The sequence below is a fragment of the Oncorhynchus mykiss genome, chromosome 3 (assembly GCF_013265735.2).
Source record: "Oncorhynchus mykiss isolate Arlee chromosome 3, USDA_OmykA_1.1, whole genome shotgun sequence".
In the NCBI taxonomy this organism is placed as follows: domain Eukaryota; kingdom Metazoa; phylum Chordata; class Actinopteri; order Salmoniformes; family Salmonidae; genus Oncorhynchus; species Oncorhynchus mykiss.
The window spans coordinates 49,905,433-49,923,443 of NC_048567.1; the positions used below are offsets into that span (position 1 = coordinate 49,905,433).

The 18,011-nt window shown below is 43.0% G+C and overlaps 1 protein-coding gene across 2 annotated transcripts; it reads right to left on the reverse strand.

The window, feature by feature from the left end:
- On the reverse strand, positions 1-14,896 carry LOC110520122 (N-chimaerin). 2 transcript variants are annotated; one of them, XM_036974450.1, is made up of 8 exons: positions 14,617-14,896; positions 14,132-14,461; positions 12,284-12,368; positions 4,308-4,481; positions 3,587-3,664; positions 2,614-2,751; positions 1,031-1,136; positions 1-884 (listed from the first exon to the last, which is right to left on the reverse strand). In XM_036974450.1, the coding sequence occupies exons 2-8, from the start codon at positions 14,384-14,386 to the stop codon at positions 713-715; spliced, it is 1,008 nt and encodes a 335-aa protein (XP_036830345.1). In that variant the 5' UTR covers positions 14,387-14,461; positions 14,617-14,896; the 3' UTR covers positions 1-712. The 2 variants fall into 2 exon arrangements, with proteins under 2 accessions (XP_036830345.1, XP_021452872.1); XM_021597197.2 differs by having other exon boundaries at positions 14,132-14,895.
- Positions 14,897-18,011: the final 3,115 nt, after the last annotated feature.

The window sequence follows — 18,011 nt, forward strand, 5'->3', positions numbered from 1 at the left end:
TGCATTTTCAGAAAGCAAGGTTTAATAAATTAAAATGTACATGAGCAAATTAAGTAAACAAATATTACAATAAAAAAACATTAACTGCACAAATGTAGTAGTTTGAATGCAATAAAGTTTTAAAAGTACAATGATTACTTGTTTTCTGATTGAAAGAGGCTTTGAATTTCCCCCAAAGAAGACTTGCATATAAAACAGCTGAAAAGGCAAAAAAGACAGGATCAGTCAAAGATCATTACAAAGGTTCAGAGAAGATACAGTAGTCTATTTCACATCCAGGTATACAATGTTTCACAAAAACAATTGCCTAATAGGCAACCGGGCGGGAGGTACTGTACATCTACAGGACAAATAATAGCAGAGTAACAATGTTTCACAATCTTTACCACATGCTGGGTTACTTCTACAAAGCTATACAAAATAAAGACGTGGCCAAGTCTGGTCCATCAGTGTTCTACACAAGCCCCGACAAAAATGGGGAGACAGACATGCAAGTTTAAGGTACATCATCATCCACACCCGTTACAGGGGAAGAAAAAGTGTGGTTCAGCGCTAATCCACTAGAAGTGGAAATGGATATATAACAAATGTAATACAAAGATTCCTTACTATTCAAGTCCTTGCACAAAAAAAGTGATTAGGCAGCATCAAGCCATTTTACAAAAAAAAGTGTCTCTTTCCTTCCATATCTCAGCAGAATGGATGTATGTTTTCAGAAGAGGATGTCTTCATTTTTTATGAGGAACTCCACCACCTGCCGTTGGTAACGGATGTCGTTGAGTGCTGTCATGGCATCCAGGTTTGGGGCACGCAGGAGGGTGGGCCCGAAAACAATGCCCAGGTTCTCGGCATTCATCAGGTTGTCCTTCTCATTCAACGTTACCCTGTAGAAGAGGCACATCAAGGAGAAGCAATTAACAATCTGAGCCTTCAATTATAACCATATGTCTGAGATAAACAAGCATGCTCTTACAAATCACCAGGGTAACACATTGTTTTGTAGAGAAGCTAGAGGGTGTCAATAACTTACCTCTTTAAATGGACCATGAGGTACCTCAGGGTTTCACTGTGTGCTGCAGGCAGAAGTTCCAGAGCCTCACGGAAGGCCTCTTGCTGCTTCTCTGGGTCTTCCAGCTCTGAGAAGCAAACAGAAGCACGGGGTGAAAGCAGAGCAGTCTCTCTGTCTACAGACTCTCACAAGACACTCTCAAAACCTCCCATAGCAATATCCGTGCTCAATGGTTCTCACTGAAATGATTTACTATTTGTGTTTGGGCCTTTTACCATTGAAGACCATTAGAGACCATAACAATGAAACCATTAGAACTGCTGTAGCCTAATGGTTTGCTTGTTCACCAGGAATGGTCTAACAGTAACTAATCCAGACCTTTTTGAAGGGGACATTTCCTGGACACAGGTTAAAGCGTAAAAGAAGAACAAACTAATTTGCTTTCATGGAGGACTGGCTTGAATTGTGAGGATGACCACACTATTTATTTTAATCATTAAGCAAATCTATTGGTTTTCTACCCAAAGTTGCAAAGGCAATGTTGTGAACTATTGAATAAAACAAACGAGACCAGTATTTGGATAAAAGAGTGTGGTTGTATAGCAGATACAGTGGCATCTAGTGGTCAAAACCTGGTATTTTCACACTACTTTTTGGTAAATAATGCGAGTGACTTCAATTACTAATTTCTCTGAACAATGAAAAAAACCCACCAGATTCACAGAGAATACATTTCATAGTATGGAGAAGCAATACTCCAAGCCGTGGCGTTATACTACTTGACAAACATAGAGAACTGATTCTGTATACTGGTTGTTGGGGTGGGGTTGGCATGGGGTGTGGGCGTCAGTGGGTGTCTTACGCATTGGTAGGAAGAAGTTTGGTCCAAATCGGATGTTGGGTACTATATTTATTGAATATTATCTGAATCGTATAAATTAAAATTGACAATTTGGGTGCAATCAATTAGCTTAATTTATCTGAGATAACACTTAATTTCAACAAAATAATGTTTCAGGAATGTGAATCTTACCTGTTTCTAACTACAGAAAGAATTTCAGAATAATCTGAGATGGTGGGTGTCATGGCTTGGCGAAATGACATGGAACAAGGGTTTTCCCCTTCACATCAGAGTGCACTCAAGTCGATATAACTGATTACCACACAAGTCATTTTCTAAAACAGAACCATAAGAACTTCAAAGGGAGAGAAGCATCTGATGCTCATTTTATGTGGACTGCATGAAAGTACATTACATTCTCCACTGAATGCCCAGGATTGTTAATAACGATACATAAATAGTGGAAATTCAGTAAACACAACAATGAAAACTCAAAAACATCATGACCTATTTTGCAGAACCATTTCTGAACACTCACAGAGCAAAAAGGAAGACCTGAATACATTTTCACTGAATGCTTCCATAATGCATCATGGCTTTAATGTTGAGGGATTTACATAATTCAACCACATATATGAAAAGGCACACCAATGGTAGTTCTTCTTGCATGGTACATTTTCCGTGGTGCTGGTGCGTGACTGAAACAATTATACATGGTTTTAACCAGCAGAGAAGAGGAAAAAGCTGCTTTTGTTGAACTCACTTGCAACCTCAATGAACCTGGGGTAGGCATCGTATGAGATGACAGGAATGGGTAAATCCCTGAGGTACAGTTTAAGTGCTCCCGTGATGATGTTGATATCTTCATAAGCGTTTGCAGAGATGTCTGTCTTCTCACCATCTGTGAAGAGATATAACACATTTGTTAGAAAAGAGGGAAGAACTGTCTGGATGTGCATAAGACATTGCATTACATTCGTCTTGCTGATTGAACTCAAGGAAATTGAGTTCAATCAGCATGGTGTGCTTGTGGTGTAGTGTAAGGTGAGGACTAAAGGGATTGTGGCTGGTCCTCTGCTTTGACTCGCCTGGCCTGCTTTCCTCCGACTGTTCCTGAGTCCGACACAGTATCCAGAGCAGGCCATGGCCTAATTCTGAGGGTCTACATATCACAGTGTTGTGAGCTGGAATGACACTCTTGTCATAGGTGATCTCCCATACACTGGTCTAGCTAAGGTTCAGCCCATAGCTCCAGGGTTGCCCTCAATCCATTTCTAAACTCACTCTGCACTGGGCAGAGAACGAGGCAGGCTAACTACCTCTTTAACTGGAGTAGATAAATGAAGTTGGAGGTTTAATACTACGGTGAATTACATTTCGGTCAGCTACAGCCTTTGGACTAGTCCAATAACGGCCGTTGAACTAGTCCAATAATTTGCCATCCCCAGAGCTGGCCCATGGCCCTATCTGTAAATCCTGTGAGTGGACCGTGTCAGGACGAGCCATGCTCTCCAGATGGAGATGAATCCCTCCACAAATGTGTCACTTTCCCATTAATCACAAATATGCAAACACATCGCATTGCCAACATTTAACTCAAAGATTAGTTCAATGTAAACCATCACATTGAGCACACATGAAGGCGCTAAGAGCTGACAAGCACGCTACTGTGAGAGGCACCCGAGGGGTTTGTTAACACCCGAACAGAAGGATAGGGGTGTCAAAAGAAGACACACCTCTGTCAAATGCCGACTTGACATCTTCGACTGAATCGCTGAATCCAGACATTCTGTAGAGCCCTTCAGACTTCAGACCTATGACAGAGGGATAGAGAGGGATTCATGAAAAATTCTGCATTTACATAACACAACATAGGACTGAAGTAGGCATCCAAGAGCAAAATAAATAGAGGCAAATTCACCTTCAGCGGTCACCTTGGGCAACATAGAGAATGTCATTAACAGCTCTTCAATATGCATGAGAAATTAAGAATGTCTACAATAGCACGCAGGGAATAACATGGGCAGATGCAAATAGTTTTCCGCACCATTGGACAAAATAATAAAGACATAAATCAAACATAGCATTAGTTACAGACGTAGATTACCGGGCTAGACAATGAGGTAGAAATGAGGGTTTTACATCGTTGAGTGATTCAACTGGAATGCAATCAACTGAGGCAGCAGCAGCAACACAGTAAACTATTCTCTATTACACATGTACCAGGCCTCCCATCAGCTCTCCAAGTCATATCAATGGATAGGACCAACGTTACAATCATTCGTCCTTCACCTTCTACTACCTACACTGAATTGTGTTTGTGTGCAAGTCCATCACATTACATTACAATTCCGTTGCAATTCTCAAAATATAACATTTCCTGAAAAGGAAAGAGGGAGTGAATGGTGTAATTTCCAAGTATTTTAATAGAGCCATGGCCATCTATCTTCTGCTCACCTCTTGATTCAATTTCCTGTATGCACATGTCCACTACCATGGGTCGCTTGGTGTTGTGAGCTTTCACCAGAGTTGTTAGCTCACAGCTGTACACTTTCTTGACGTGTTTCAGGTCTGGCACGCAGTTGCGGGGTACCATAGTGGAGCACTGCTTGTGGACGTTCAAACCACAATCTGAAAGAAAAGAGGAGACTCAGAGTGGACAACCTAAGAGGGATATCTTCCAATGATACGATCTTCCAGGGAAATAATAGACCTGATTGAGCATTGAAGTGTACCAAAATGATTAGCCTGCATCCCCCAAATTGCTCATTTCATTTTAGTTGACTGGCTTGTTTTGTTTTTGCTTGCTAAGGCCTTCATCATCTTGATCAATATTTGCCGTCGGCATGTCATTGGACGACTGGAGAATTCTGTCCAAGCTGTTGACTTCACTCACTGGTCAGCTGCCAGGGGTGTTATTGGAGTCACCTTGAGCACCGGAGTGGAACACAGGTCCACAAACAATCCCTCATTCAGACAGTGTGCCATTCATGCATAAAAAGAATTCATAACAAATTCCACAAAGTTTGATCTTATAGCAACCAAATGTATTCTTGATTTTCCTATGTAGCTTGGTTTGTTTTGTCATCTTTACACACAAAAATAATTTGTAGCTCAACATGCTCCTGATTTATGCTCTTCTAAGCAGTGAATATGTATTTTTAATGAGCATCTCACGCTGCTTTGGTCTTCAGTACTAGTGATTGGGGCCTGAGGTGCAACTGCCTGCCTCAGAATCAGAGCAGATATCAGCTTGTAGGGAGCACAGCACACTAAGCACAGCACAGCAGCCTACAGAGAACAGACGCAGAGCGACTCCTGCTCCGCTTTGTAACAGAGGCTCTTAGAAGGAATTAGAGGCCACTGAAAACAACGTGGCCTGGAGGAGGGAGAGTCAAGCATGCATGCTCCATTCTCCTCCAGAATCTGGGCTCGCACACAATGGCTGTGCAGGCAGAAATTCAGCCGCGGCGGGCAACATCAGACCTAGATTCAGAGGAAATATGTCATCAATTTTGCTACTCAAATATCAATAATTAAAAAATCACAAAAAGACTATGATCTACTGGTATAACTATACATATTTTGATTAATATGGGCCCTCAGAGAAATTTCACCAGGCTTTATTCATGTGCATTGATGCAGAAATGTAATTACGTTTAAGAGATGATTCTCTTAAGGGTATGAGACAGGCAGTGTAATAGAGGGCAGCCTCTCACCAGGCACAGGTCTGCTGAACTGGTGTTGTGCATGTGAGCACGCACGCACGCACACACACACAATGATGTGGTGGGAGAGCCCCAAGGGAGCCTAGGAGCCTGCAGAAAGACACTGCTTTACTGCACTGTCAGCTCTGTTGCCATGGCGAGGAGAAGACACTCCAGTGAGGATAAGCTCTGCTCTGATATGGCTAAAAGGGTTTGACACTGGAGGTGGGGAAAGAGGTAAGGGTCCAGTCCCGCTGGTAGCCAATCAACACCTTATCATGTAGTTTAACCTTTACCGTGCCTGGGATCCCCAATGGTTCTCTATCTCACCATCTCTAATGCCACAGCATAATACACCATCTCTAACGGCAGCAGCATAATACACCATCTCTAACGGCAGCAGCATAATACACCATCTCTAATGGCAGCAGCATAATACACCATCTCTAACGGCAGCAGCATAATACACCATCTCTAATGGCAGCAGCATAATACACCATCTCTAACGGCAGCAGCATAATACACCATCTCTAATGGCAGCAGCATAATACACCATCTCTAATGGCAGCAGCATAATACACCATCTCTAATGGCAGCAGCATAATACACCATCTCTAATGGCAGCAGCATGATACACCATCTCTAATGGCAGCAGCATGATACACCATATCTAATGGTAGCAGCATGATACACCATCTCTAATGGCAGCAGCATGATACACCATCTCTAATGGCAGCAGCATGATACACCATCTCTAATGGCAGCAGCATGATACACCATCTCTAATGGCAGCAGCATGATACACCATCTCTAATGGCAGCAGCATGATACACCATCTCTAATGGTAGCAGCATATGTAATATTATATGTAGTTCTCCATCATCAAATCAAATTGTATGTGTCACATGTGCCGAATACAACACTCAGCGTTCTGGGGGCGGGGGGGGGGGGCAATGCAAATAGTCTCGGTAACCATTTGATTACCTGTTCAGGAATCTAATGGCTTGGGGGTAGAAGCTATTTAGGAGCCTCTTGGACCTAGACTTGGTGCTTCCGGTACAGCTTGCCATGGCTAGGGTGGCTGGAGTCTTTGACAATTTTTAGGGCCTTCCTCTGACACCGCCTGGTATAGAGGTCCTGGGTGGCAGGAAGCTTGGCCCCGGTGATGTACTGGGCCGTACGCACTAACCTCTATAGTGCCTTGCGGTCAGAGGCCGAGCAGTTGCCGTACCAGGTAGTAATGCAACCCGTCAGGATGTTCTCGATGGTGCAGCTGTAAAACATTTTGAGGATCTGAGGACCCATGCCAAATCTTTTCAGTCTCCTGAGGGGGAATAGATTTTGTCGTGCCCTCTTCACGACTGTCTTGGTGTGATTGGACCATGTTAGTTTGTTGGTGATGTGGACGCCAAGCTCTCAACCTGCTCCACTACAGCCCCGTTGGTGAGAATGGGGGTGTGCTTGGTCCTCCTTTTCCTGTAGTCCACAATAATCTCCTTTGTCTTGATCATGTTGAGGGAGAGGTTGTTGTCCTTGCACTACACGGTCAGGTCTCTGACCTCCTCCCTATAGGCTGTCTCATCATTGTCGGTGATCAGGCCTACCACTGTTGTGTCATCAGAAAACTTAATGATGGTGTTGGAGTCGTGTCTGGCCGTGCAGTCATGAGTGAACAGGGAGCACAGGAGGGGGCTGAGCACGCACCCCTGAGGGGCCCTCGTGTTGAGGATCAGCGTGGCGGATGTGTTGTTACCTACCCTTACCACCTCGGGACAGCCCGTCAGGAAGTCTAGGATCTAGTTGGAGAGAGAGGTGTTTAGTCCTACGGTCCTTAGCTTAGTGTTGAGCTTTGTAGCACTAAGGTGTTGAACACGGAGCTGTAGTCAATGAATAGCATTCTCACATAGGTGTTCCTTTTGTCCATGTGGGAAAGGGCAGTGTGGAGTGCAATAGAGATTGCATCATCTGTGGATCTGTTGGTGCGGTATGCAAATTAGAGTAGGTCTAGGGTTTCTGGGATAATGATGTTGATGTGAGCCATGACCAGCCTTTCAAAGCATTTCATGGCTACAGACGTGAGTGCTACAGGTCGGTAGTCATTTAGGCAGGTTACCTTAGTATTCTTGGGCGGTCTGCTTGAAACATGTTGTTATTACGGACTCAGAAAGGGAGAGGTTGAAACTGTCAGTCAAGACACTTGCCAGTTGGTCAGCGCATGCTCAGAGTACACTTCTTGGTAATCCATCTAGCCCTGTGGTCTTGTGAATGTTGACCTGTTGACCTGTTTGAAGGTCTTACTCACATCGGCTGAGGAGAGTGTGATCGTATAGTCGTCCGGGAACAGCTGATGCTCTCATGCATGTTTCAGTCTTACTTGCCTCGAAGCGAGCATAGAAGTAATTTAGCTCGTCTGGTAGGCAGGCTCGTGTCACTGGGCAGCTCTCGGCTGTGCTTCCCTTTGTAGTCTGTAATAGTTTGCAAGCCCTGCCACGTCTGACGAGCGTCAGAGCCGGTGTGACTCAATCTTAGTCCTGTATTGATGTTTTGCCTGTTTGATGGTTCGTCGAAGGGCATCGCGGGATTTCTTATATGCTTCCGGGTTAGAGTCCCGCTCCTTGAAAGCAGCAGCTCTCCGATTTAGCTCAGTGCGAATGTTGCCTGTAATCCATGGCTTCTGGTTTGGGTATGTACTGTACGTACAGTCACTGTGTGGACGACGTCACCGATGCACTTATTGATGAAGCCAGTAACTGATGTGGTGTACTCCTCAATGCCATCGGAAGAATCCCGGAACATATTCCAGTCTGAGCTAGCAAAACAGTCCTGTAGTTTAGCATCTGCTTCATCTGACCACTTTTTTATAGACCAAGTCACTGGTGCTTCCGGCTTGAATTTTGTCTTGTAAGCAGGAATCAGGAGGATAGATTTATGATTTGCCAAATGGAGAGCAAGGGAGAGCTTTGTACGTGTCTCTGTGTGTGGAGTAAAGGTGGTTGAGAATTCGTTTTTTCTCTGGTTGCACATTTAACATGATGATAGCAACGAGGTAAAAAGGATTTAAGTTTCCCTGCATTAAAGTCCTCGGCCACTTGGAGCGCTGCCTCTGTATGAGTGTTTTCCTGTTTGCCTATGGCTGTATACAGCTCATTGAGCGAGGTTTTAGTGCCAGTATCTGTCTGTGGTGGTACGTAGACAGCTACGAAAAATACAGATGAAAACTCTCTAGGTAGATAGTGTGGCCTACAGCTTATCATGAGATACTCTACCTCAGGCGAGCAAAACCATTGAGACTTCCAGCTGTTGTTCACATATATGCATAGGCCCCCGCCCCGTGTCTTACCAGAGACTGCTGTTCTGTCCTGCCGATGGGGTGTATAACCCGCCAGCTGTTTGTTCTTAATCTCGTCGCTCAGCCACAACTCGGTGAAACATAAGATATTACAGTTTTTAATGTCCCGTTGGTAGGATATACATGCTTTCAGCTCGTCCCATTTGTTTTCCAGCGATTGAACATTAGCCAGCAGGATGGAAGGCAATGGCAGATTAGCCACTCGTCACCTGATCCTCGCAAGGCACCCTGATCTCTTTCCGCGAAATCTGCGTTTCCTTCTCCAGTGAATAACGGGGATCTGGGCCTGGTCGGGTGTCTGTATTATATCCCTCCCGTCCGACTCATTGAACTCTTCGTCCAGTTTGAGGTAAGCATTCGCAGTTCTGATTTTTGGTCATAAGAGACGGTAGCAGCAACATTATGTACAAAACAAGTTACGAACAACATGAAAAAACAAACAAAATAGCACGGTTGGTTAAGAGCCGATAAGACGGCAGCCCTCCCCTCCGGCACCATCGTAGTTGCATAGAATGGGGTTGAATAGAGAATGGGCTGTGTGACCGAGCTCTCTGGTTTTTAATGCGGGAGGAAATGGAGTTCCTTCCCAGAGCTCAGAGCCCAGAGCCCAGAGCTTTGTTTTCTTCATGGGCATGATGGTAGGAGACTGGGGGGCGTCCTCTGATGAGGAAATGTGGCACAACAAGCACTGGCAGGGTCTGGCTTCCTGGCGCTTGCCCAAAAACACATACAGAAAGAAAGGGGGAGCACATTTTTGGAATGCTAAATTCAAACATCGCATAAGACTTCACTGTCCTAGATTCTGGTCGCCATGGGTTTTGTCTGAAGGAATGGCAAAAAAAGTCTGTAGAGAATCTCCAAAAATAGGCGCTTTTCATTCGATTGTCATCTGCTTTCTAAGGCAGCGCATAAATAATTCATGGCTCAGCTTCCACAGACATATGTGTGGCTCACTTTGACACATCAATAATATATTAAACACACACATCAGTCCATGTTAATACCTCATTATCAACACCTGGGGACTTCTGTTAATCAAAAAACAATGATAAAAACATTATTATTTTTTAATAATTTCGGATATTTTGTACATGTGAAATCATTCACGTGGTTTTTGGACACGTGAATTTCTCACTTGTTTTCTCCCCACATTACATTATTTTTCACATGATTATGTTCACCACTTCCAGCTATATCTGGTCTCCCATCTAGGGACCAACCAGAACCAAACCTGCTTAGCTTCAGAGGCAAACTAGAAGTGGGATGCAGGGTGATACATTGCTGGAATGAATGTGACAAAACTTCAAAAAGGCAGTGAAAGCAAAGGCCAGGGTAACAACAAAAAATAGCAGAAAAGAGGGAGGCGTTATATTTAATTGCGTTATCATTATTATTATAATTTTTTTTTTTTTATTATCACTGAATACAATTTTTTTTACCCTCACATTTAAAAAGTATTTCCTTGCAATATTTGGTTTTGCTATTAATACTTTGGGGTTTATGTTTTGCTTTCAGTATCATTATTTTTGGTGGCAATTCGAAGAATGTTGTTCTCGACTTCAGAAGTTTTGCTTGATATTAATGGTGCAAAAGTAACTCACTTAATAGAGGATTACACCATATAATAACACTATTACTCTATTGAAGGTGTTTTAAGCCGCAATCTTTAATTGAAACATTAACAAAGTGTATCCCCGCCACAGTTTCGGTAAAAAGCAGAGGGATGGGGCTGGAGAAATGCAACCACTCTTAAATCCATAGATTACGCTAAGAATGCATGGAATAACCATCCATGATATCAACATTTTTGTTTTAAACATGTTTGTTTACATTTAATTTGCATACAAACATTGGAGTTTTCTTACATGTGAAACAATCACGTGAAAGTTTTTCACATACGAAACTGCAAATTCGATTTTTACATGTGGTTGTTTTTCACATGTGAAACTACATATCCAATTTCCACGTGAAAGTTAACATGTGAAACCACAAATTTCATGTGAAACTGCAATTCACATGTAAGGCGAAAACATGTCATTTTCCTCGCATGTTAATAAAAGGTGGTGTTAACATGTGAACTCTAATATGGTTCCACAAATGCTCAACATGTGAAAACAGATACTGTATTTCATATGTGAAAATACGATTTTTCACACGTGAAACTGCAAATTTGACATGTTTTCTTTTTTGTAAGGGTGGTGTGAGGGTGGTTTGCTCTCAAGCTAATTAGTTAATTAATTAGCTAATTAGTTCATCCTTTTTAGAGACCTTCACAATGGCAAAACATGCATTCACCGCAGAAATATGATCCCATTTTTAACATACGACATTCATGGGATGCCACAATTATACCACATTTTTATGTTATCCTAGCATTATAAAATGGCTTGTTAACTAATATCCTGTGGTAATAAAAATTATATAAAATCACTATAATACATTCAAAAAACATTTTTAAAACACTTAGATGGGAACAAAGGAATCTCATGACTATACTGTACATCTTGTAAATGGCTCCAAAACATCAGCTACTGGTTATTGTTCAAAAGGCAGCAAAATCACTCAACTAGTAATATCAGCCCTGATTGGATAAATAGGCCTAGACGTACACGTGTTAGAACATTGTGAATCTATTCAGAGACCATCAAGTGAGTATTTCCGCATGAATCCACAGAGGCATTCTCAACCCCCCACTTCCCCTGCAACTGGAGCAGAGAGAGAGAGAGAGAGAGAGAGAGAGAGAGAGAGAGAGAGAGAGAGAGATAGCGAAGAGAAGGGAGAGAGGGCGAGAGAGCGAGAGACAGTCTGAGTCCGAACGCCACTGTACATTATGATAATGGACTGATCAATATGACAGGATATAGAGTGCATATAGAGTGCATATAGAGTGCATATAAGTACACTATTAGTCTGACGTTGAGTGGAAAACAACTGCTTTGAACATTACGTGAGAATATGGGAATTTTCATTATAGCTTGTAATTTGAACAGTGGAATAGTAGCCATAAGCAGACTCATCAACTTGACCTCTCATTCATTATAACAGTAACACACAATCTGCTCTTAGAGCATGGCTTTCACATTAGTGGGAGTATGGATTACATCACACTGAGTAAATGCTTGATGTTGAGTTCTTATTTCACTCTATTATACAACTCCTCTAATCTATTCCCAACACATGGCGGGATTTTAGATTAAGGGACGCAATAGGACACATACTTACAAACACTCACATTAAAAAGCAGGTTACCCACATACTGGGGTGAGAACATAAAAATCCATTACATAAATAGAGAACAGCGTGTTGTTAAGAAAAGAGCAGCCAGGAGCAGCAGCTGTATAGTGGCTGTCTACTGTTAAGTATAGCACAGTACGTACCTGCACACTTGACTCCCTGAGCCTTCAGCCCCCACATGAAGTTGGCACAGTATTCACACCAGTGAGGTCCCCGGAACGTGTGGACCTGGAGGATAGAAAGAGAGAGAGAGCGCGAGAGAGAGAGAGAGAGAGAGAGAGAGAGCTGGCAGTCAGAAGCTGCAGTCATGTACTGCACAGGTACCATACCTTCCCCAGGTTGCCCTGGAGAAAACCACAATGCCGGCGTCTTAAACTAGTTAAATAAAAGGGATTATCTCTGTGTGTGTGTTGTAGATTAGGGGCGTTTAGAGCCCAGTCAAATCAGACAGGATGTCTAGTCCATGCTAACCATTAATGAGTGGCCAGGCTGAATAGTGGTGGTGGTGATGTGATGGTGATGCAGAACGGGGGAGGATGGGTGGGCACCGTTGACCCTGTGCCAGTGTGAGGGGGCATGTTGTCATGGAAATGTGCTACGGCAACGGTTAAAGGATTCTCACACAGGGAAGGGAGCTCCCACTCCGCCAGGCAACATAACAACAGCTCAGCCAATCAGGAGTGCCTGATCCAGACCTCTGGGCAGGAGGCAGTGCTGCCACCCTCTGAGGTGTTTTCCTACATGACGGAGGCAATAATGGCCCCTTTGATATGAGGTGAGAATACTAGCGCCATCAACAATACACTGTGTGAACTCACTATGGGAGCAGGGAAAGCAAGAGAAGATCGCCAGTAAAACAATCTGCCACGGTATGCAATAGAGAAGATGGTACCAAGTCTGATGAACTGGGAGTTCATCAGACTATACTATTTGCAGGACGATTAGAATCTCTTTTGGGATTCATGGTTTACAGGGAAAGGAAACCTTACTCTATTTGGTTGGAATACCTGAGCCGACAAGGTGAAAAATCTGTCGATGTGCCCTTGAGTAAGGCGCTTAAGCATAATTTGCTCCAGGGGCGCCGTACTACTATGGCAGACCCTGTAAAACAACACATTTCACTGCACCTATCTGGTGTACGTGACAATAAAACATGTTTTTGTGTGTGTGTGTGTGTGTGTGTGTGTGGAAAAACAGAACATTTAATTAACCCATAAAACTTAGCACTGGTTGTTATGTCTGGCCTATCTGGTTAAATTTGTCTCCAATGTTCATTTTAAAAAAATAATATTTTGTATTCATAACTTCAAAGAGATGTCTTGGCTGTACAGAAGGTTTAGGATGATTATTCATTTTAATGCTCTGTCAATAACTATTACACCCTAACCATGTCAGCCCAGACTGCTTCCTGTTGTGAAGGGATCTTGAAACAGTTCAATGTGTGACAGACCCTTAAAATGATTTAATGGCGCATTCAGCATGGACTGCATGGCAAAGTAATAAATAAACAAGGGAAGAGGGAAGCAGGAGTCCTGTAAGTGTCAGCAGTTCTAGAACCTTTGAGGGAAGGTTTCTCCCCCAGCTCCCAACTTCATTAACTAACCCAAACAGTCAGAGCAGAGCAGGGGCTAAGTCTGCTGACTGGAGCCTAATGGGGATACCACTCCTCCACTGCCCCCCCCCCCCCCCCCTTCCATCGCCTAATCTCCCCATCTGGTGCCCGAACCAACAACAGTGGACTACAGACCGCCCAACAGATTTCCTTTTGAAAAACACTCAGTGGACAGATCCAAAAACAGTCCTGTTTTCTCAGGCTTTCTCTCGTCCCATAACCCCCCAAACAGACCTTCTGGATCCCAACTGCCACCACAGCAGCATACTACAAAAAAACACTGCCTGTCTACAACATGCTGAAATATAAGCCATATTTTAGAGTGGAATGGCACGAAGAGGTGCAGCAGAACTACTGTTCCTGTGGCGATCTGTCTCACCTTGAAGTTGTGGACTTTTTCGTACTTGTGCGGCAGGCTGCTGTCCTTCAGCGTGGCTTTGCGGACCAGCGAGGTGAGCTGTGAATAGGCAAACAGTTTGAGAGGCTGCCAGATTGTGGCTGGAGGTTTCTGGGGTCCTGAGATCCTCATCCCCAGAGCAGCTGCCAGTATGTCCTGCTGGTTGGCCTCCTGCTTGGCCTTCTGCACCAGGGACTTCTCTCCCTTCTGGACCTCGTAAGACTCCCTGGATGGCATTCTGACACTCAGGTTGGACAAATCAGATGAACAAGCAGCAAACCTTCTAGCGCCGTCCAAAAAGTTAGAGGCCCCCTGGAAAGAACTGGATGCTTAGAGCTAGTTTAAACTATGTAATATTAATTGCATTGTTCCAATTGAACAATTCTCAACTAAGTAAACAAAAACAGCACACACAAATCGCAAAATCCAATACGCAAAAGAATGTGTCCTCCTTTAAATCCTCTCACCACAGAAAGAATTGGATGAACAATGCTCCAACGATGAGAGTCTCAAGTCCTGTGATGGTTGGAGTTGGATAGAAAAGAGAAGAAGCCTTGGGTGCTCATTTGTTCCCTGAATGTGTACGCAGATGAGCTGATGTTGTGTTAATCCTCTCCTCCCTGTGCAGAACTGATATATTCTCTCTGGAACAGAGACAGCACAGTGTGTACTGTGGATGGATGCTGCCAGCATTACCAGAGTGAGGGGAAAGAGGAGTAGTCACGACAGATTAGATGGATCGCACTGGCCAATCACAGTGAGGCAGGAGGCTGCTTATGCTTCATCGTTGCAGTTTCCCCGCCCTCTACAACCCCCCTCTCAGATCCAAAGCAGGAGAGCTTGTGTCGGGAAGAGTCAGAGTAAGCGTGGGCTGATAATGAGCAATGAATGAGTCACGCATCATCAATGAGCTGCCACTGCTCACAGCTAAAGACAGAGGTGGGCTGTTGGAGAAAGGGTTATTTTCAAAATCTGGTTACCAACCATTTCCTGTTCCAGGGACCACAGAGACCTGTCCCCACACTCCATAATGATATACAGAAAAACAAATAAACATCTCATATTTTCAGCCAGAATCTTTTTCGATACATGTTTAAACCACATGAATTTAGCACATGAAACATTTAAAACACATGCACTTTCACAAAATAAAATTCACAAAAATATGAATAATTTAGTTGGAAACGCTATGAATAGGGAGAGGTGATGCAAGGCCGTGTTTTTCAACTGCAATAGTCTGCCTGCAAGCCTATATTTCAGTCACCATGCAGACAACCCAGAGAGAATTAACCCAGATGTGCTCATCCCACACAATTACAAGCTCCTTGGGGTGCCTTCGAGCTTTGTTTGGTTTCCTGGCTTCAAATACATAAACAGATTAAAGTAATATGTCAATGAAGGAAATCATGAAATACTCTTTCAGCGAAATTCTGTTGAAGAGCAATATCGTTTATTCTTCCAATATTGGCTATGGAAAAATAATGCGCTGAATATTGAAACGTTAATCACAGAATTATACTGAACAAATGTACATTTCTCTAATACCAAAATTCATAGATACTGAAGTCTAGTTTTTCATTTTTTATACAAAAGAAAATGAATGAATATTGGATGAATATGTATGTATGAATATTTCTTAATTACTATAATGAGAAATGGAAGAGGAAAACATTGAGTCTCTCTGTCAGTAGGATTCTGTCTGAAATTGTGCTAATTTATTCTATTACTGATGCCAACGCGGATGGTATGCAAATTCCGCATCACATACAGAGCACAATTAAAGCGCCACGTTGGGAATGATCTGAAGCCTGCTACAATCCACACAGCTAGTCAGATGTGATTATGCTCCCCCATCCCAGAGGCTGATTTGGGCTCAGTTGTTAGAAAGCCATCCTTACACCTCTTAAAAGACTCTGGAGGTGAAGCAGCCCAGTATGAGTGCACATAGACTCACTCTTCATGCAATCAATAAAGGAAGAGCGTATTGACGGTGTGTGTATCCCCCAACACAGAGAGATTGGGCAAAATGAGAGCTGCTAGAGACGAGCTGGCTTTGAAGATCACCGCAGGTATGATGGCATCGCATGACTGCTGTGTGCATAACTGAAAGGGACTTAGGCTGGACATGAAACAAGAGGCTTCCAATGGAGCGCTCCTCTTCCACACTGTGGAACCCTCTCTCTTCAGGAGGTAGATAGTTACATGTAAGAGGCGGATGAAAGGCATCCCTTTCATATGCAGCCGTCCACACTCACAGACCCCGGGTTCTTCAGGAGGCTGTGCAGAGTAATTATGTAGCCTGCTGTCAAGTATGGAGAGAGCATCTGACACCCAGGATGTGGCCTTACTTTGAACGCTCCTCTAATTGACACTGATTGACGGGACTTGTTTCTCAAACATGTCCCAAGTAGGGCCTGTTGAAGAAAGGATGGATGCAAAAGCAGTTACCTTAATACATTTTGCTTCTCCGCCTAGACACGTGTCCATCTGGGCAAGTCTGGGCGTCTGGGTTCATTTGTCTCCCAATGCACCTGCCATGTCTCGGATGATGTCTCTGATGTGGCCTAAACACGATTTCTTTACAACCATCCAACAACAAGCATTTTGTGTGGAGTTTCTAGAAATACACTTCACGCAAATAGAAAATACATACATCTGTTGCATTGAAACTCGTTTTGAATTTCTGCTGCACGAATACAAATGTACAGACAAACGTGTTTCTTAATATTATCTTTCATAATATTCTCTTCACAAAATGAGGGCGAAATTATTTGTGAGTTGGGATAGAGGTTAAGTAATAAGAGTAATCTGTGGTCGGACAGCAAGATTGTCATATAATGTAATATTTTCTTAATGCATTTCTATGGCCTAGCACCATCACAAATGGGCCATTAAAGTGGAAAGGGTTTCTCTCTCATGTTCAGGTCATAAACTCTTACTGAGTACAACTACATAGACTATAAACTGGGAAATAAATGTCTCGCTTTGGGAGCATAGATTACAGTTTAACTCCATTGTTAAAAAATAGCATTTTAGCAGAGTTATTATTTTAGATACTTGTTAAGTATGCTCTTAAAAAGGTATGACTGTATGTAAATGAGGAGAAGGAGTGGTGCTGGCGGTAGAAGGATGGATTCACACTAGAGGAAGGCTGATACAAGGAGGAGGCTGAGAGAACAATTGTACATCTCTTCTCAGCCTTGAATAGAACCAAAGGTCATTCTGAGCGTTACATAACAGATTACTTAGCCTGTGATACATAATCATGTTCTAATCAGAAGAACAGGATCATTCTAATAATGGATTCGGAAAAGGCTCTTTGTGAGGTCAGTAGATTGATCCCATAATAACTAGGGCAGTCCAGAATTGCCCAAATGTCTAAAAAATAAAAAGAAGAGGCTCAACATTAAAAGCAGGTCCTAACAACCCTAAGAGAGTGGCTGTCTGATAGTCCACAGTTCTCAATACAGTGTTTCATAAAGAGCTGTACAACTCTAGCCTGGGAACCCAACCTGGTCTCGGAGCATTTCTGTAACGTAGACGCAGGGAGTCATGAAGCAAATGTAGTTAGTGAGTTTAATGACGAAGAACATTGAACGATACAAAACAAGAACAGCGTCTGAACATGGAAACGTAAACAATATTGCCTGGTGGGTGATAATGACGGAGTGTTATACGGTGCATTCGGAAAGTATTCAGACCCCTTGACTTTTTCCACATTTTGTTACTTTACAGCCTTTTTTCTAAAATGTATTCAATTGTTGTTGTTTTCTCATAAAACTACACAATACCCCATAACGACAAAGCAAAAACAGTTTTCTATACATTTTTGCTAATTTATTAAAATAAAACTGAAATAACA

Excerpts from the sequence above, each read along its gene's own strand:
- LOC110520122 (XM_036974450.1), bottom strand. The coding sequence starts at position 14,386 with ATGCCATCCAGGGAGTCTTACGAGGTCCAGAAGGGAGAGAAGTCCCTG. Across the intron at positions 2,752-3,586 it reads CAAGTCGGCATTTGACAGAG|ATGGTGAGAAGACAGACATC; the intron begins GTGTGTCTTCTT and ends ATCTCTTCACAG. Across the intron at positions 885-1,030 it reads CTCATGGTCCATTTAAAGAG|GGTAACGTTGAATGAGAAGG; the intron begins GTAAGTTATTGA and ends CCTCTTCTACAG.